At 42.2% G+C, this 21,444-nt stretch overlaps 1 protein-coding gene across 1 annotated transcript; it reads left to right on the top strand.

Annotated features, from left to right (window-relative positions):
- Window positions 1-2,031: 2,031 nt before the first annotated feature.
- LOC113838692 (GTPase KRas-like) lies at window positions 2,032-2,722 on the top strand. The gene is made up of 2 exons (XM_027434256.2): window positions 2,032-2,480; window positions 2,605-2,722. Exons 1-2 carry the CDS (start codon window positions 2,032-2,034, stop codon window positions 2,720-2,722), a joined length of 567 nt encoding a protein of 188 aa, XP_027290057.1.
- Window positions 2,723-21,444: the final 18,722 nt, after the last annotated feature.

The raw sequence follows: 21,444 nt of genomic DNA, 5'->3' as shown, positions 1-21,444 counted from the left end.
GGAAGCAGAGGCAGGCAGAACTCCTTGAATTTGAGTCTAGCCTGGTCTACAGAGTTATATCCAGGACAGCTAGGGCTACACAGAGAAATCCTGTTGGGGACCTCTTTAGGGTCTACTGTTCTTCTTGTAACTAAGAGTGACCCACAGTGCCCTCAGGGTCCACTGTCTATCTTGTGACTAGGTGTTTACTTTCTAATTCCCTGCTTCTGCATAGGCCTTTATGCAAGAATGCAAATTATCTGCCCATTGAGGGGGCGATTGGTGGCATGGACCTTGATCTGAGTAAATTTACAGTGGGGCTGCTATTTGTATATAAGCCTACTCCCCTTTGAAATAAAAAGCCTTCTCTTTGCAAGAGTGACTGTCTAGGTTGTCTTTATGTAATCGTCAGATTCCCTTGCCCGAATCCATGACAAGGTGGTAGAGCTGCCTATTACGACAATTAGAGTTCTCACCAAGATTTGGGAAAGAAGGGGAGACACTGAAGGATCAACCGGGAAGACTTGCCAGCATTAAGGTAAGGAACAGGTGTATTGAAGATGGGTGCAGCTAGTTCTTACTCTCTTATGGGGAACCAATTGGTCCAACTGTCCAATAAGCAGGGCACCAGTATTAAGTACAAGACAGCAACAGACTTTTTAAAAACTGTACATGAGTTCAGCCCTTGGTTTTTAATCTTTAGTATTGGTGATGGGGAGCAGGTGAGGATAGACCTGCAAAGGGCATTACACAGAGATGGGCCGAATGCCATACCAACTGTTACTTTTTCTCTGTGCCCTCTTGTCAAAGAAGCACCTCTTAGTAATACTGTGGAATTGAAAAAGCAGGTTAAGGAAGCCAAGGCTGCCTTTCACAGAGGCTCAGAACCAAGAGTCTGTTAGGTCACTTCAAGCTTCTAATAACACTTCCTTTGGGCCCTCACCCTCATATTCAGGGGATTAGACTAAGGAAAGGGAAGAACTGGAAAGGTATGTTAAATTATAACATAAGCTAAAAAAATGTTCCCTTGAGTCTCATCCTCCTGCTCATAATTCTAGTGCTCTCTGTTTCCCTTTGGGCTTTCCTGAAAAGCAGAGTGGCCCAGTGATGTTCTCAATCATAGAGATAGTTGTTCCCCAAGGCCAGAATCTGTGAGAGCATTCCCCTCTTAATTATAAGGATATTAAACACCTGAAAGAGGCAGTTATGGCTTACAGGCCTCATGTACCTTTTATTACTCTGACCATTTTTTAATTCTTTGTGGCCTTGAATTGCATGCCCAGTGATTGGCAACAATTATGTCCAGCTGTGCTGTCCAGGGGAGATTATTTGATTTGGAGAGGTGAATTCCAAGAGCTATGTAACCAAATGGTAGAGCGCAACATGGCTGCCGGTTTCCCTAAAAAGAACTCAGAAATGCTTACTGGTACGGGAGCCTATGCAGACCTAGGTCAGCAAATTCTTTAAAATCCAGCTGTATATGCACAGATCTCAGCAGCTGCTTTCAGGGCGTATATTTGGGGATACCAATAATATCATGTCTATAGTGAGAAAACTAGCTTTAAAAAATGCCAACAAGTATTGTAAAGAGGTTTTACCACCTCACAAGGCCAAAAGCCTCAATGATTACATTTGCATTTGTAGAGATATAGATAGACACCACTTTATGGGACAAGTTATTGCTTCTGCTATGCAGGGAAATAAGAAGGTCAGTGAGGGAGCCAAACCTAAGACATGCTTGGTTGTGGCAAATGGGGTGCACCCTCTAAAGATTAGTCTTCGGCTGGACACCCTTCAAACTTTAAATGGTTTTCAGAGGTTTCTGGGTGGTATCAATTAGATCAGACCTCGTTTAAAAATTACTACTGTGGCGATTCTGCAGGCAGCAGCTGAGGCGGCGGTGGAGGGGGAGGAGGAAGGCAGTGGCTGGGCCAGAGTCCAGCTCCCAAGCCATTTCGGACCTGGAGCGAGCAAGCAAGTGAGTAAGTGTGGGCTTGAAAGCAGCTGTGGGAGCCTGAGGCGTGGCCCACAGCAGGTAGAGACCTGCTGAAAATGACTCAGTATAAAATTGTGGTAGTGGGAGCTGATGGCGTAGGCAAGAGTGCCTTGACGATACAGCTACTTCAGAATCACTTTGTGGATGTATATGATCCTACAATAGAGGATTCCTACAGGAAACAAGTAGTAATTGATGGAGAAACCTGTCTCTTGGACATTCTCGACACAGCAGGTCAAGAGGAGTACAGTGCAATGAGGGACCAGTACATGAGGACTGGGGAGGGCTTTCTTTGTGTATTTGCCATGAATAATACTAAATCATTTGAAGATATTCACCATTATAGAGAACAAATTAAAAGAGTAAAAGACTCTGAAGATGTGCCTATGGTCCTAGTAGGGAATAAATGTGATTTGCCTTCTAGAACAGTAGACACAAGTCAGGCTCAGGACTTAGCAGGCAGTTATGGGATTCCATTTATTGAAACCTCAGCAAAGACAAGACAGAGAGTGGAGGATGCTTTTTATACATTGGTGAGAGAGATCCGACAGTACAGATTGAAAAGAATCAGCAAAGAAGAAAAGACTCCTGGCCGTGTGAAGATTAAAAAATGCATTGTAATGTAATCTGGGTGTTGATGATGCCTTCTATACATTGCTCCGAGAAATTCGAAATCATAAAGAAAAGATGAGCAGAGATGATAAAAAGAAGAAAAAGAATTCAAAGACAAAGTGTATAATTATGTAAATACAATTTGTACTCTTTTCTTAAGGCATACTCAAGTAAAAGTGGTAATTTTTGTACATTACACTAAATTAGTAGCATTTGTTTTAGCATTACCTAATTTTATTTTTTTTTCTGTTCGTGCAGACTTTCAGCTTTTATCTTATATGCTTATTTTAAAATGACAGTGGAAACCTCTTTTCTCTAAGTGGCAATATTCCCTCGGTTTTGGACTTCAACTAGCAATGCCTGTGGAAGAGACTAAAGACCTGAGACTGTCTTCCCGGGGTTTGGTGCATGCAGTTGAGGCTATGCTAATTCTCTTACCAGCTGTGAGCATTGTGTGACCCGGAGTAGTGAAGCTTTTGATCCATCTCTGCTATGTTTCATCTAGACATTGATTGATTTAATTAGTAATTACAGCTGCATTGAGACTTAAGACTTTGAAATCACAGATTCTTGGGCTTACTTTGATTCACTTTTAGCATGTCCTAGAGTTTATCATCCTTCATAAGTATAGTAAGACTGTTGAGTGTTGGGACCCATCCCCCACAGGGTCTCTAAGAGTTGTTTTTCAGTAGAACCACAGGCACCTCCTGTTTTCCTAACCTTGCCCCACTAGGATCATGATGTGAACCCTTTGACCTGGGATTTTGGAAGTTTGTATACAAGGCTGCTTCACAATAAAAGTGAGGAACATTCTTTCAGAAACAGAACCAAGCATCTTGTGGTTCATCCAAATCTCCAGGTTTTTGCCTGATACTCGGACTTAGTGGTGGCCAAGAGCAGCCACAAATGGAGGTCCCACTGAAAATAGGAAAGAAAGGGGACCCTGAGAGATCACCCTCAGAATGCTGGCAAGCAAGTAAGGAGTTGTGAGGGTGGATTGCAAAAGGTACTAGAAAATAGGAACCTCAACTCCTAAGAGAGTTGGATTAGAATGGAGATCACAGTCAATCACACAGAGAAAGTTTAAAGAGACAAGGTACTGGTAAGATTTCATTTTAACACTGGATTAAGCAATAATGCTAAGAAAATTAGTAAAGAAATCCTGGAAAACTGCCTCCTCCATGAAATACCCACCAGCAGCCAGCTGACCCAGCAGCCCGATCCCTTGTCCACTGGAGGCCACTGTGGGCTCCTGTCAGACGAAACTGATGTGGTGTGCACAGGCTGGCTGGAGAAATCACTTCCTGAGAAAAAGTTGGGGCACTATGCTTGGAAGAAATTCTGGTTCATCCTGCGGAGCGGTAAGATGTGTGGTGACCCAGATGTTCTAGAATACTATAAGAATGAACACTGCAAGAAACCCCTGGGGATCATCAACCTAAACTTCTGTACGCAGTTGGATGTAGCCCTGACCTTCAACAAACAAGAGCTCCAAAAGAGGTTCATGTTTGATATCATTATCAATGAGTTGACCTTTTACCTGGTGGCTGAGACAGAGGCTGACAGGAATAGGTGGGTCGAGAGCATCTGTCAGGTCTGCGGCTTCAGTCAAACTAAAGAGAGCACTGACACCCTGAGAAACCTTTTTTTAGTCAGTCATAATCTCTGCTCTTCTCCAGCCGAATTCAGCAGCTTCAGTCAGCCCCTGCTCCAAGCAGGGTCTACAGCAGATAGTGAGGCTGTGTACATCTTCAAGGCACCCAGAAACACCCTGTGTGGGGAATTTGGAGACCTCCCAGTGGACTCAGCCTTAGCTCCCCCACCACACCCCAAGACACCTCACGGGGGCAGCCTTCAGCAAATAGCTCCAGTCAGTGACTATAAGTATCCAACACGAGGTGAAGAAACTGCCTGCTGGTCTGCTAAATCACTAGAAAAGACTATCGTGGGTCAATCAGATAGTGCCAGCTCTGATTGCAATTATATGCCCATAAGCCCAGGTTCTGACATCCCCATGAGCACAATGCCCCATCTCTTTACCAGCCGAAGAAGTGAGATCCTCAAGCTTGGCAGAAAAGCAAAGTCAGTACCCCTTGACCTGAGTAACAACACTGTCATCAATGAGCTCCCATTCAATTCATTTGTCACCAAGTCTTGGTCCACATTCAACCACACCTTTAACCCAAGGTCCTCCAAGGACTGCTGTGGGGTCTCCCATACAGACTCTGGAGACAGTGAGGAGAACTGTGTCCCTATGCAGAACCCAATGTCTTCATCTCACGTACCCAGTGGCACTAACAACCCAGCTCCAAAAAAGAGTACTGGCAATGCCAATTACATAGCCCTGGACTTCCAGGCGCTCTCCCTGAGACCTCAACACAGGCCATCCACATCATTGTCACATCAGATGAGAAAGGAGAATTTGTCCAAATAGATAAAGAATAGACCCAATCCCTACAAAAGTCCATACAGGAATGGACAAAGATGAGACAGTCCTGAAGATCCTCCAAAGATACCAAGCTATGGTAAGGATGCCCATCCCCGGACATCTCCTCTCCTTTGTGAGTTTTGTTAAAAAGATGTATGTATGTTCTGTATGTGTGGTGTGGACCCACATGAGTATATGAAGTGTGATCCTAAATGTGTGACTGTTAACAAAAGAATGCTATTGTGTTGTCCTTAAATCATTTAATTCCTAGGGAAGGAGCAACACTTGTTAAAGTACAGGTTAAGTGGGAGAAAAATTTCTGCTTTTATTCCATGGAGGGTGAAGAGCTGTGGATTTCTTCCAGACAGGTATGGTTTCATGGGGCAGGCCCCCTTGAAGCAGTGGCCCAGGTGATCGGAATATTTGTTTTCGTTAAAATTTGTTCAGTTAGAAATGGTAGTGATCACAGGCAATCCCTTTTAAAAGGAAAAAGGAGGAATATTATATAGAAAATGGTACTTTGTATTGGAATGGATCCTCATTTGTTGATACTTTGTATTGGAATGGATCTTCCTTTGTTTGTATTAGTTTGGTTCTAGATATATAGATATTTTTCAAACCATTCTAAGACCTACGAATATCTGGCATTTAAAAGGTTTAGGGTTTTTCTTGACAGTGAGACACAACTGCTCCTGGCACACCAATTACATCTGAGAGGAAGATGAGCATCGAATAAATAAAGTTTGCCTTTGACATGGCAAGACTTGCTATTTGGGCAAGAAGCTGCTCTTGCCTGAACAGATTGACTGTTGCTTTATAAACTGGACATGCAGGACCCACAGGAAAGTGACTGCTTAAACAAGATGGACAGTCACAAAAGGTTCCTGCTTCATGGAAGAGTCTGCCAGACATTCTACAGGACACAGAAAAAAAGGTGACAGACAAACTGCCAATGCAGGTGGAGAGTTTAGAATTTCCTGCTTTGCTGAGAAGTCTGTCAGATACATTGTGACCTGTAGGCTAAGAATGGATGCCCCAACATTACCAAGAAACTCTGGTTACTGTCTAGGAAGCAAGATGTCTCTGTCAGTTCTAGAGTTTATATATTATCGTTCTATGGTCTTTGATGTAGTTGAAGATAGATAGTAATAGTAACACACTAAGATAGAATGGTTAAAATCTTATAGTTCTTACTTGACAACTGTTTTGTTATATATAAAGAAGGGGGAGATGTTGGGACCCAGACACCACAGGGTCTCTGAGTTGTTTTACAGCATAACCACGGGGACCCCTTCTTTATCTGACCTCACCCTGCTAACATCAATATCCTGTTGTGAACCCTTTCACCTGGGGATTTTGTAAGTTTGTATGTAAGGCTGCTCCACAATAAAGGTGAGAGCCATTCTCTCAGAAAGTGGACCAGGCATCTTGTCGTTCATCCAAATCTCCAGGCTTTCACCCAATACTCAGACTTAATGCTGGCCAAGGGCAGCCACAGAGCAGCATGCACAAACAGACTCAGCTATCTGCTGGCATATATGATGGTTCCACAGAAAGGGTTAACACTGTCATCCTAACATGTCACAGATTTTCATGTTTAAAATAAACCCAGGAGCGAGAGTCCTCTGGGAATACATCATGCCTAAAAACTAATCAAAATGCCTTTCTTTAGTCAACATGACCCAAAGAAAGAATTAAATTTGTGTTTGCTCATGTCAGGTCATTTTAAGTGAAAAGGGAAATTATTTTTGTATTAAATGTACATGCTTAACTGTCCTCTCTCTTACCATGTGTATATAGGAAATGCTCATACTTATGAGTAAATAATGGTCAATTTTTGTCGAAAAAAACTATTTCAGAACAGAAAGTGCATGTATGTATGTGTACATGGACATATACATGTAATGCAAATTTGACTTTTAATGAACACATATATTTCAAGAGGTAGCTTTAAATATGGAAATCACCTAACAGATCATTCATTCATCCAGGTTCTTTATTTCACAGAAAAAAAAACAAACAAAATAAAACACATTGCCCCTCCACCCAGAAGCTGAGTACTCCTATAAGGCCTGTCTGTGCAATAATGGTATGTGCACACACATAAAATACATAATGAGGCTCTTCTTAAGTCCAGTCACACAGGTACATTCTTCTCCCCTTGAGTCCAGGCCAGCACCCACTCTCCCCAGGCACCTGCAAAGCACTGACCAGCGATGCTATTTTCCAGATGTTTATGTGATTGCAGGAGGGGGGCCCTGCAATCTGACTCACTCTCACTCACTGCTGCGCCTTTAACACCAGGCAGTAGTCATTTAACTGTGTGGAGCAGATATTTAACTGAGCATTGAATGAATGATAATCACCGTTATGAACAATTAAAAAAATCATGCTTCATTAATGTCCTTTTTCCATCGTTTTGGAAGTGTGGGTATCATCCTGTGCTGTCTGTAGGGTACACCCTTGTACTGGGGGTGCTTCTGAATAGCTGAATAGAGACTTCACATTCCCTCTGTGTGGGTGTCTCTTTCTCTCTTTAGTTGTAAGTTTTAAGCAGGGTCTTTAGAATTGCTGAGATCATGTTCGGCTCACTGAGCTACACCCAGCTCTAAACAGAACTAACAATTATTGTGTATCTGATGATGAGGGCTTCAAAATTTGCCTCTGGCAGCGTGCCCTGTCCTTCAAGGCACAGCCATGTAGGGCTTTGTGGATTTCCTGACACACACATCATCACCTGGAGTCTGGAACATTGAAGTTCATGAGAGCTTTCCCACAAGACAGTAGACCAAGGGACGTGAATAATCTGTATAGAAAGTGAGCATCCCATTATTATCATAATTTAAAATAACAACTTCCCCCAGCAATAACAGTTGTTTAAAACAATAAAGACTTCATCAGTTTCTGGAATATATGAGCAGGATGACAAATGCTGTCCACACAGCAGCTGGTAGGGAGCAGCACCTACAACCTAAGAGGTGAGGGCCACAGCTGTGGGCAGAGGACTGGCAAAGACTGTGTACACAGGCATGGGAAGTGAAGCAGAGAGCCTTATTCTCATCTAAGATGCTACCCAGTCTTTTGCTTTATTTCAGATTGTGGGGGTCTCTTGCTTCTCTTGGCTTGTTGCCCAACCCTCAAGTTTCAAAGTCAACAGACTAGCTGCTTTCTACCTTGCTTCTTTCTCTCGTCTCTGCTTCTGTTATAGCATGTCCTATTCTGACACTATTTTCTTCTCTTCCCTTTGAAGACCACAAGGATGCATGGGACACATCTGTATGCACTCTCCATCTTAAGATCTGAGGCTTAGTCACTCGTGCAGGTTTCTTTTTGCCTATAAGGAGCCGAAGATTAGAGTACTGATGAGCTGGAGATTCCCAGAACCACCACATCATAATTTAGCATGAAAAACATAACAAAAGGAGCCAGCAAGCTTTCTATGTGTAAAACTAGGCCAGCTGGAGCTGGAAGGATGGCTCAGCACCTAAGAGCATGCATACTGGTCTTTCAAGAACTGGAGTTCAGGTCCCAGAACTCAGATCAGATGACTCACAACAGTCATTGTCCACCTCCAGGGGTATCTGATGTCTCTGGCCCCTTCTGGCATCTATAATTACACCAAACCTTCTGCCCCCCCACAGATAAATAAATCTTTAAAAGTAGGTCATATGCTGAGCTTGGTGTCACACACTCTAATCCCAGCATTTGGGAGGCAGAGGGAGGCAGATCTTGGACAGCCTGATCTATATAGAGAGCTCCAGGTCAGCCATGGTGCTGGGAAGCCGCTGGCTGCAAAAGGCCCTTCTCACTCGCTTCCCTGCTGCCTAGCATCTCTGATTGCACTTTCATTCTGTGATAAAACTTCCTCCCAATTCCTTACTTTGTCTCTGAATTCTTTCTTTGGCAGAAACCTAAATTACAAAGCATAGATCTTAATCTTAAACGCTCTGTTTGCTCCCTCTCCAGCTTTTAAAACAAGCCACAGCTTCACTGTAGAGAGTTGCATAACCTGTGAAGAACTTCCTGTTAGCCTACAGTATTATTCAAAAGCCAAGAAAATAGGGCTGGGGGTGGTTCAGTTAGGAACGTGCTTGTTGCACAGCTTGAGGACAGGAGTTCAAATCCCAGGCACCCATAGAAGAAGTTAGGTACTACAGTGATTGACTGCAATCCCAGCCCTGCGGAGACAAGAAAGGATACTCTCTGGGACTCAATGACCAAGTGTTCAGGTCAAGTCAATAATCAATGAGTTCCAGGTTGAGTGAGAAACCCTGCCTTTGGTCAAAAAGTCAAGAAGTAATTGAGAAAAACATGCAGGGTCAACCTCTACTTACACACACACATGCACGAATATATACACCAACACATGCACACATAAATAAATGAAATGAACAAAGATAACTGGATGTGTTATTCATGTTCATCAGCAAGTGTACCAAATCATGGCACTAAAGAGAATGCATTCACAACAACACAAGCACACAGTTTCCTCTCTTTCTGCACCAGTCTAAAATACAGGAGACTTCTATTCCCAAACACAAACAGGAGGGACCAAAATCAGGAATCTTCTAAGATTTGGATTGTCCCTTCCTACAGAGCAAGCCAGTAATAAAATTGCCTAGACCCTTTCACAGTTAAGTAGCATGGCTTGCCCATGAGTAAAGCAAGTCATATTTATTTTAGAAACAGCCTACGAAACTAGGATTTTAATAGCTCAAACACAGCACTGTAATTTCATTATGCATTTTGCATTATTGACAAAGTAAGTGGAATTAGAAAGAGTACCCACAGCATTGTGGGGAAAGAAAAATCAAAGTATTATAGTGTAGTTATATTATCTGGTGTGAAATGGACCTCAAATGTAATAAGCATATTGTTCACCCCTGTTTTAAATACTATATTTAATTTAGGATACATAGAACACTGCCAACCATTTACAAAGTGGTTAGCCTTTAAATGTAAACTGTTCCCCCCAGATTCACATATCTAATGACTTGTCCTCAGCTAGTGGCACTGTTTTCAGAAGCATGAGCAAACACAACGCAATCCTTCCCACTGTAAGTGCTTCCTGTTATGTTCTTGTTCCTGAAGATAGGAAAGTAGCGAATATAGACTATTGGCACTGAGAAGATCAACTGTTTAGATTATATGCTGACGGTGTTGTTCTCAGACTTTTGGAACTGGCTTATGGGAGGAATGAGGATCAGTTAGAGGTGTTGTCTAAAGAAGTACTAGAATGCTGTGAGTGGCACTGAACAGCCTAAGAGTGGCTCTGTGAAAAAGCAGACTGCCTATGGAAATACGGATAGTAAGCAGGCCACTCACAAGGCTCCAGAGTGAACTTGAGACAGTCACTGTTACCTTCCAGCCACATCTCACTAGTGTGCTGGGAATTCTAGTGAGGCTGAATCAACAGCGACAGACTAATTTGTTTAGCAGAGTAAATTTCCAGACAGCATAGCCTGCCGTTGGGACATGCTGTCAAAGGTATAGTGGGAGACACGAATCCCACATTCCCTTGCAGCTCAGCCACGAGGTGGGCAATTAGTTCGTTCCTGCCCCATGCTTCCGTAATAACATGCTGCCCTCTGTCCCTCCCGGAGAGGGTCTGTCCTGTCAAGTCACAAATCATAACCTCCACACTGTGAGCTGAGAAAAGACTGTTTCTCTTTACACACTGGCCATCTTAATCATTTATTCCAGCAAAGGAATACCAGAGTTATGGAAGAGTAGAAAGTATCTCCTGTGTTGCTGAGAGGAAGAGAAGCAATGTGAGGAAGACCCTGGCTTGATGCCTACAGCAGAGACCCAGGCATTTGTACCCTGCCAGGGTCCTTCCTTTAGTCCCGAAGACAGGTTCTTAATCAGAGCCAATCATTTGCAGAGAAGCTCTAAGTGCTTTGTTCAGTTAATCTCTCTATGACCCAGTCAGGTTAGCTATACGGTCTCCATTTACAGATGAGGGAACATGTGATAGAAACATAGGGAAACTGCTGACGAGGCCTGGGCTGGAGCTTCAGTTCTGTCAAACGCGGGAGGTGGTAGGGCCAGGGCTCTACACTTCTAATCATCCTGGCTTTGAGTCTCAAAAAAACTTTGTCATTTTCTTGAGCTTCATTTGTTTTCTCGTTCTCTAGACAAATAGTTGCTTTGATTTTTCTAATTCCTTTAACAAAACATTCCGGAATGACTTGCTCATTGACCTCCTACAGTAGATGAGAACGTTTTTTTCCATTAAGATTTTACTAGAATTCCATATACCTGCTCTTAAGTACAAAAGGCCTTTTTATACACTGCACTGCATACTGCGAGATCATTAAAAAATAAAAGGACCACATCTTACTGATCCCAAATTTTAACAAGCAAAGAACAAAAATGACACATTTTTAATCAAAGGAAGCAATAATGACAGGCTTATTTAAAATTTTCCAGTAGAGAAAAACAGCTAATGTTGGAATAAAGCTACTCAATGTATAAGAGCATAGGAGAATAGAAAAAAATTAACAAAAGAAAACAAAACCAAACCGTAGAAAAAAAATTAAAAATATTTGAAATAGATTCCAATAGGGATATTTTTAAACCTGTGAATAATGAACATAGGTACTAGGTTTGGCAAACCATTCATTTGGAAATTAAAGCCTATGTCTGTATTGTAAACTCCACAAGAACTGCTCATTGAATTCAAGCCTTTCATATACTGGGTACTGAAACATGAAGCCAGTTGATTTGCAAATAAAAGGAATTATTCATTTGTTCACACAGTTATAGGAATCAACCAGCTGCTTTACTGTGGTGTAGAGCAGATGAGATAAAAGAAAAAAAAGGAAAAAAAAGTCAGATAAAACTCTAAAAATACTAAAACACATCAAATTCAGAAACCAGCTTGCTCATTTAAGACAACAAACTGAACGTTAAGTCATAGTCTATATTTGCGGTTGTCATTTCCTTTCCCCCACCCCACTAACAGATACCTTCTAGATACATTAGCCATTTAGACTATTCCTGACCTCCAAATATTCTGTATACACATATTTAGCAAGGAGCAAAAAGCCTGACATCATTCAGACAACACCACAGTCAGCATACAGTTTTAGAAAGAATACTGTGTATGTCATAAAGATTCACCTTTAAAAACAAACAAAGAACCCCATTCATTTCTAAACAAATAGTTTTAAAACATTATGAAAACCCATCAAAAGATGATTCAGTGTGGGCTCAGAACCTGATGAATTGCACACTTCAAAGACTATTAGCATAACACTCTGCCAAACACTCCCAACAAAAGGACTGCTCAGGATTGTTCTTCTTCTAATAGATAATTTGTCCCTGGCCTGGCCATCTCTTTTAAAACTATACACAAAAGTCCTGCTAAAAGTCAACATTTTAGTTGATCACACAACAGAATGTCACAATGTAAACTAAACATATTCTTGATATCAACATCATGTTACCAATTTTTGTTAATTTCTCAATCCAACAGTTGGTCACAGAGGTCAAGTATTATCAAGGCTCCCTTGTCAGGTTTTCACACGTCTGACATATCCATCCTTCAAGTACAGGCAAGGTTCAACAGTTTGCAAGAGACAGAAGCCAGGGGCCCTTTAAGACACTGAGGAAATAGGATTGTGGGGCGAACCCATCTGGGTAAGAACTTTATCCAGCCACTGGAGAGGGCCATGCAGATGTATCTCAATCCAGCAGGGGGTGCTAGTAACATCCTGCCTGTGGTACTTGGCTCCCCAACCCTAGGAAAAAGAAAGCACACTGGTGTCATATAACTCTCTATCATATTGAGTCACTCTACCAAGTAAAAAATCATATGATCAGTTCACATAACTATATTTGGACTCATGGCTATGTCCCACAAGAAAAACAAACATACAGCAAAAGCATGGGTAATTTTGGGAGATGGATGTTTTCCACCAAAAGTCTACCCAAGGACCCCAGGATCACCTATTTAGTCTGGTATAGTGGCACATGCCTTTAATCCCAGCATTCGGGAAGCAGGGGCAGGCAGATCTCAGTGAGTTCCAGGCCAGTCAGGGTACAGAATGAGACCTTTTTTTCAAATAAAAAAATAAATAAAAATTATTAGTGTAGGGTAATTACAAAATTAAAATACATTCAGTAGTTGTTTGAATAAAGATATTTTAGCCAGGAGGTGGTGGTGCATGGCTTAGATACCAGCACTCAGGAAGCAGAGGCAGGGGGATTTCTGTGAGTTCGAGACCATTGTGGTCTTCAAGAGCTAGTTCCATGACAGCCTCCAAAGCCACAGAGAAACCTTGTCTCGAAAAAAAATAACAATAAAAGATACTTTAAATATTTATTTCCCACTACATTAATGTTATGTTAACACTTGACTTACTTACTTATACTTTTAAGACATACACTTAATGGGTAGCCCTGGCTGCCCTAATCTCCCTATGTAAACCAAACTGGCCTCAAACTCAGAGCTTACCTGTCTGATTTCTGAGCACTGGAATAAAAGGCGTGTATTATCAAACTGGCTTTATTTTTTAATATTTTATTTAAAAATTGTGCAAATATGTACGTGTTTGAGTATGGATTTACCTATGAATGTGTGGTATCTGTGGATTTCAGAAGATGTTGGATCCTGGAGGTAGAGTTACAGGCTGTCGTGATCCACTTCAGCTGGATGCTGGGACTGAACCCAGGACCACTGTAAGAGTCCTACACCTTTAACTGAACAATCCCTTGCCCCTTTATCTGTGTGTCCATGCCTGGAGAGTACAGGGGTCTACACTGGCTGTCTTCTTCAATCACACTGCACTGTATTTTCTGAGATGAGTTCTCTTGCTGCACCTGGGCTTTTGCCAATCAGGCTAGACTGGCGGCCAGCAAGCCTAAGGGATCCTATCTGTCTCCCATGCTGGGACTACACACAGCCTTGCACCCAGCCTTTTGCTGTTGTTGCATGAATGTGTGTTTATGTACACCACAGTGTGCATGTGGAGCTCAGAGAACAAATCTGTGAAGTTGGTTCTTCTCTCACCTTTTACACATGTTGTGTAGCAATATCTTCAAAGATAAAACCTTCTGTCTTATAGGGAAGCTCCAGAATTGCTGAATGTTTTAAGGGGAGGTGAAACACTCCACCCTCTAGGCAAAGTCCTTAAAACTCAGGAAGCAGACATCGTAAAAGCTTTACTGAAACTGACAAGATTCACTAGGCTGTTCCTCCCCAGGCTGATATGAGCCGTAAGGACTGCTGAGACACACAGACTGACTAGGCTGCCTGCTTCTGGAATAACACATGCTCCAGCCTGGACTCTATTAAACCCTTAGCTTGACCCGGAATAAACTGCATGATGACTGGGAGGCAGGGGGAGATAAAGGTGCCTGTCACCAAGCCTGGAGACCTGAGTTCCAACTCTAGGACCTGCATGGTGGGAGGAGAGGACTATATTCTAAGTTCCCATGACAACCTCTTGGACAATGGTGCTCTTAGTGGGCACTGATAGGAATATATACCAGGAAGGCACAGGTATACATATTGTAAATAGCAGGGGTGAGGCAGGGGTCAGGCCTGAATGAGATGGGCCGGTACTGCTCACCTTCACGAAACTCATTCGAATAGTGCACATTTTGGTGAGTTCATACACGGTGTCAAAACCATGGTTCACAGATTGTGCCAGTATCTGAGCAAACTCTTGGTTGTTGAAAATTTTCACGCTACACCCACTGGGGATCTTGCAGACAGTGGTGGGATGAAACCCATGATGGTAGTTGCAGTTCCGACTCTGCACAAATATGCTGCTGTCACTCAGGCATTCGACATACACTTCTCCTCCAACATAGTACAGGTGGACACCTGTGACAGGACATACCATATTATTCATAGGCTGAAAGGTACGCAGCCAGAGTCAAATTTGGCCACTCACATAGCCATTCTGACAGACATCTAACTAACTATGTTATGCTTGTGATAACCAGTGTGTTCAGGAACAAACAAGTCTCTCAAAAATAATAATGGTTGACATTTTCACTTTGGTATTTAATGTCCTGCTTAACCAGAGTTGAAAGTATATGGACACTAAAAATAGAGCAATATAAAACCTGTAGTTTCCTGGGGTATCCTGTGTGCTTAAAGTCTTCTGCATTTATGCCAAGGCTAAACTGTTTAGAAAACTTTAGAGAGAGAGAAGTGTTGATAAATAAACAGGGAGGAGTTGAAACCCGGGTTGAAGAATTACTGCTGGAAGCTGTAAGACATGAGGTCTAGTTAAAAACAGACACCTTTTAAATAGAAAAAAAGTACTGTGTGAAAAAGGAGTTCACCGAAATAAGTACTAAAAACAATAATTGAAAATTTCTTACAACTTAGAATGCTGGGAGACCAGACAATATCCCGCCTTCTCAGGGAGAAGGAGGCAGAGACCTGGATCCCCTCCTACTAAAGCTGGAAGAAGGAGAGAACCAATTCTGCAAGTTTTCCTCTGACTACTATGAGCCCCACTATCAACATAAAATAAACTAAAGCAAATCTTCAAAAAGGAAGATGGACCCTCTGGCTAAGCCTCACGAGGAAGGAAGAAGAGGCTAGCAAGCAGGCAGCTAGTGTGGCTTTGAGCTCTGAAGGTGACCCTGAAAAGGCACACGAGAAAACTCTAGTGTGACTGTCTGAGGAAACACCATGTGGCATTTCCACAGACACACAGGGCTAAGACTCCTGTATCAGCTCTATCCACTGTGGCAGAAGTCCATTTTGTTTAGTGTTTATACAGAGATATATTTAATTACAAAATTATAAAGAAAACTTTTTAAGAAGAAAAAAAACCCTTTTCCGTGATACCAAAACTGATGACTTTTCATTTTAGAAAATTAAGAAAATATATGAAATATAAAGATGTGGAAAATATTGACATTCCTTCAGTGACAGAGGAAAATGCTTGTTAATTAATAGTCTGCAGTACTGTGTCCCATTTTGCAATCATTAAATCCTCTGTTGCAAACTCTCACATTTCTGTATGACTGTGCTGCTGCAAGTGACTTTCCAGAATGCTTGTGTTACATCAGCACTGTGAGTGCCATGATCAGCTGACCCACACCAGCACTGACACTGAGCTTACACAAAAGCAAAGTGTTCACAGCTGCAAAGGGAATTGCTTTAATTCGAACATGGGGCTGGGCAAACCCTTGGTTTAGTGGCCACTTGGGTATCTCCTGTGAACTCACTGCCTTGACATAGGTTGTAGACCCTTAATCATCTTTCTTTTTATGAGTTCACCGAGTTCCACCCTTGTTAGCTTTCATCTTTGAATCTAAGAATAAATGTTAAAAATCTTCCCAAATGTTTTCTCAAGCACCTATTAAAATAATTGTTTTACCTGATGCATTGCTGTAGATGCTGATTCTCTTTTTACTTTATTTATTTACTTAGAGACAGGGTCTCACATGTAGTGCTGGCTTGCCTGAAACTCAAGAGATCTTCCTGCCTCTGCCTTCCCAGCATATACCACTCACTGTTGACTTAAAGATGGAGGAACAACAAATTTTCTGACCATGCAGATTTATCTACTGTATAATTAATTTTATTCGGCAGTTAATTTTTATTTGCAACAAAAATAGTTTGGGGAGAAACACATTAAAACATGCAAACACCTCGATTCTCATAAAATTTCTCTTCATATTTTGTTCTTAATACATTTAATTGTTCTATGTGTGTGTGTGTATGATGTGTGCTCGAGGCATGTGCTATCACATGTGTGGAGATCAGAGTTGGCTTTTTTCTACCATGTGGTCCTGGGATTGAACTAAGTTTGTTAGGTTTGGCACAAACCCCTTTACCCACTGATCCATGTTACCAGTCCTATTCTTACTACACTAGTTACAAAGTTGTGATGTTTGCATTCTAGCACTCACTGTCAATTTAGCTTCCAAATGTGCCAATTAATTCAATTCTCTATTAGTATGGCAGTATCAATTAGGATTTACTTATTGGACAGGATCTCACTATGTATGCAGTTCAACCTGGCTTTGGATTCTTGATTTTCTGTTCCAGGAGTTATGTGCACCACTACATCCAGCAGTCTCTTAAGATCCACTACTGCAGTTAATCACAGTAGCTTTTCATTATGTCTGGATCTGGAACCCAGTCTCAACTATGCACATATCAAAAGTGATTTTTAATAGCACCAACATTACCATGCAGAGGCTTTGCCTTTTACAGAGTCACTCAACAGTACAACTATTTACATGATGTAGACTCTGCAGTAGGTGTCAGTGTAAGGGCGCCTGAAAGGTGACATGCCTAAGTTACATGACACACTACACTGTTTTATATAAGGGAGCTGAGCATGCATATTGCATGAGACAATGCATTGTTTTATATAAGGGAACTGAGTATCCTTGGATTTTAGTCCTCAGGACCCCAGAACAAACCCGCCATGGACAGCTGTATCCTGAGAGGCACCAACATTTTCAGAAACTTTTCTTCACTTTGTGTCACGTGAGATGCACCAGGCGCAGCTCATCAGATTTGGGGGCAGCCAGTTTGCCTCAGTGGGGATAGATATCTGCAGCAATGATCTGGACACTAGATTTGCTTATTGCTCCTTTGTATCTTTGCCTTCTCAGCAGACAAGGAAGAAACTACATTCATATTCAGAGGGTATGTAGATAGGCTCCCATACAGTCACAAGAGCAGAAGAGCATATAAACACACGTCATGTCATTAAATTATGATTTTACACTGACACTTCCAAGGAATGCCACACCCCTTCTTGATTGCCTGTTCCTTACTCCACAGAGAAAGCCAAGCTCTGAGCACTACCCAAACATCTGGTCATTGACTTAATCACATAATAAATACACAAGCAGTGAGCTCTGTGTAACTCTCCCTTCTCCTATCTGGCTCTGATATCCACCAGCTGAACCCTTTAATGGAAAATGTTTCCAAAGCCAAGTTCAAATACTTCTTCATGCATTGTTATTTCAGTTTAGTTTTTATTCAGACCACAATGTCTCGACAGGCAGACATCTGTCATCCCAGCACTTCAGAAGTGGAGGCAAGAGGATCAGGAGTTCAAAGTCTGTTTGTTTTATTTTTTTCCATTTTGGCTCTTTGCTCTTTTGGAGAGCCCACCCAGATACCAAATAAATACACAACTGGAGGCTTATTCTTACTTATGAATAAGCCTTATCTTGGATTATTTCTAGCCAGCTTTTCTTAAATAATTCCATAAACTTTTTGTCTCTGAGCTTTTTATTTTTTAGTTTTTTTTTGAGACAGGGTTTCTCTACATTGCTTTGGAACCTGTCCTGGAACTCGCCCTGTAGACCAGGCTGGCTTCAAAATCACAGAGATCCACCGCCTCTGCCGCCAGAGTGCTGGCAAAAAAGGCATGTGTCACCAACGCCCAGAATCTCTAGGCTATTATAATTACTTAATACACCTTCCTTTACTTCTTACTCTGTGGCTTGCTTTGCAGCTGGGTGGCTGGCCTCTGGAATCCTCCTCCTTCTCTAACTCCTATTTCTCTTCCTCCCAGATTTCTCCTCCTATTTATTCTCTCTGCCTGCCAACCCCACCTATCCTTTCTCCTGTCTTGCTATTGGCCACTCAGCTCTTCATTAAACCATCAGGTCTTTTAGATATGCAAAGTAGCTAAGCTTCACAGAATTAAACATATGCAACACGAAAGAATGCAGCACATCTTTGCATCATCAAACAAATGTTCCATAGCATAAACAAATGCTTAAAATAATATTCTGGAACAAAGATCATTTGGGGCTATATATTGAGTTGGAAGATGCCCTGGACTACATAAAACCCTGCCTGAAATACAACCTGATGGCAAGATGGTTCAGTAATGGTGCTTGCCCCCAAGCCTGATGACTTAATTTTAATTCCTAAAGACCCACAAAGCGGAAAGAGGGACTGACTCCTGTAAGTCATCCCTGGCCTTCACTTGTAAACTGTAGCAAGCATGTGTGCTCACATGTACATGCTCACACACACAGACACATATAATAAAATTAAGGCAGTAACTGTAAGTTATTGGTGATTGGATTTCTCCATGCAGATCTAGATTCATGTATTAATATGTTCCTTTGTTTGCTGGCCACCATTACATTAGCTACTTCCTTGCCTTAAACCTGTCTGTCTGTCTACCTCTCTATTGTTGGTCTTCTATCTCATCTTTGTGTGTCTATCCTCTATCATTGGTCTGTCTGACTGTCGTCTCTCTACCTATCGTCTGGTTTTCTGTCTGCCATCTCAGTCTTTCACTCTCTTCTATTGGTTCCTCTCTTTCTCTGTGGACGTTAACGGATGTATTTTTCTTCCACCCCCGTAGGACACCTTTGGTTTTTCCAGCCTCCTGACCTTTTCGCACCTTCCAGAGACTAGATCTAGTCTCTGGAACCCACTTACATCATTTTCTAAAGGGAACAGACAGCAAAACAAACATGAAGGTAAGCTTTTAAACAATGTTTTATTAAATTTTTTCTCTCTTCTTGATTCACAGCTGCAGAATTCTGGAAACAATCTCCCCCTGAGGGTTCCAAAGGCATCGACACAACTGTGTCCTTGTCATCCAGGATTGCTGGAGAGACACTGATTCTAGTCTTGTGACAAGTCTCTTCTATGTGACCTATTATTTATTTCCTCTTATGTTTTTCTTTTTGAGACATTATCTCCCAAGGTAACCATGGCTGACCTGCAACTCTTTATGTAGATCAGGCTGGCCTAGATCTGCCTGCCTCTGCCTCCCAAGTGCTGGGATTAGAGGTGTGTGCCACCAAATTCAGCATATGATCTACTTTTAAAGATTCATTTATCTGTGGGGGGCAGAGCGTTTGGAGGTGTGAGTATAGGTGCCAAAAGCGGCCAGAGACATCAGATACCACTGGAGCTGGAGAATGACAGGGGTGAGCCACCTAATCTGAGTTCTGGGACCTGAACGCCAGTTCTTGAAAGACCAGTATGCATGCTCTTAAGCACTGAGACTTCCTTCCAGCTCCAGCTGTCATACTTTTACACATGGAAAGATTGCTGGCTCCTTTTGTTATGTTTCACATGCTAAAATTATGATGTGGTTGTTCTGGAAATCTCCAGCTCACCAGTACTCTAATCATGGGTTCCTTACTGGCAAAGAGAGAGCTGCACAAGTGACTATGCCCCAGATCTTCAGATTGAGAGTGCATCCAGATGTGTCCCATGCAGCCTTCGGATCTTCAAAAGGAACAGAAGAAAACAGTTGGTAACAGAATAGGACATACGATAATAGAAGCAGAGATGAGAGAAAGAAGCAAGATAGAAAGGAGCTAGGCTGTTGACTTGGAAACTGGAGGGTGGGGCAACAAGCCAAGAGATGCAAGAGACCCCCAGAATCTGAAATAAAGCAAAAGCCTGGGTATTGGCTGAGATGAGAAGAAGGCTCTCTGCTTTGCTTCCCATGCATCTGGGTTGACACCAGTCTTTGCCAGTCCTATGCCCACAGCTGAGGCCCTCACCTCTAAGGTTGTAGGTGCTGCTCCCTACCAGCTGCTGTGTGGACAGCGTTTGTCATCCTGCTTATATATTCCAGAAACTGATGAAGTCTTTATTGTTTTTAAATGATTGTTATTGCTGGGGGAAGTTGTTATTTTAAATTATGATATTAATGGGATCCTCACTTTCTATACAGATTATTCACGTCCCTTGGTCTACCGTCTTGTGGGAAAGCTCCCATGAACTTCAATGCTCCAGACACCAGGTGATGATGTGTGTGTCAGGGAATCCACAAAGCCCAGCAAGGCTGTTCCTTGAAGGACAGGGCATGCTGCCACAGGCAAAGTTTGAAGCCCTTATCATCAGATACAGAATAATTGTTAGTTCTGTTTAGGGCTGGGTGTAGCTCAGTGAGCTGAACATGATCTCAGCAACTCTAAGGACCCTGCTTCAAACTCGGAACCAAATAGAGAAAGAGACACCGACACAGACACCCACACTGAAGTCTCTATTCAGCTATTTGGAAGCACCCCGGTACAAGGGTGTACTCTACAGACAGCACAGGATGTTACCCACATTTCCAAAATGAATGGAAAATGACATTAATGAAGTATGAATTTTTTCCATTGTTCATAACAGTGATTATCATCCATTCAATGCTCAGTTAAATATCTGCTCCACACAGTTAAATGACTACTGCCTGTTGCTAAAGGCACAGTGGTGAGTGAGAGTGAGTCAGATTTCAGGGTACCCCTCCTGCAATCACACAAACCTCTGGAAAATAGCATCGCTGGTCAGTGCTCTGCAGGAGCCTGGGGAGAGGGGTTGCTGGCCTGGACTAAAGGGGAGAAGAATGTACCTGTGTGACTGGACTGAAGAAGAGCCTTGTTGTGCATTTTATGTGTGTGCACATACCATTTTGCACAGACAGGCCTGATAGGAGTACTCAGATTCTGGAGTAGGGACATTGTG

This window comes from Cricetulus griseus, unplaced genomic scaffold (assembly GCF_003668045.3).
Source record: "Cricetulus griseus strain 17A/GY unplaced genomic scaffold, alternate assembly CriGri-PICRH-1.0 unplaced_scaffold_156, whole genome shotgun sequence".
NCBI classification, from domain to species: Eukaryota; Metazoa; Chordata; class Mammalia; order Rodentia; family Cricetidae; genus Cricetulus; species Cricetulus griseus.
The sequence above is the reverse complement of the archived record's forward strand: the minus strand, read 5'-3'. Positions and strand labels throughout refer to the sequence as shown.

What these genes read in the sequence shown, in the direction of transcription:
- LOC113838692 (XM_027434256.2), top strand. Translation starts at nt 2,032, where the DNA reads ATGACTCAGTATAAAATTGTGGTAGTGGGAGCTGATGGCGTAGGCAAG. An exon ending in ACCTCAGCAAAGACAAGACA is followed by an intron (nt 2,481 to 2,604) that starts GAGAGTGGAGGA and finishes GTAATGTAATCT; the next exon opens with GGGTGTTGATGATGCCTTCT.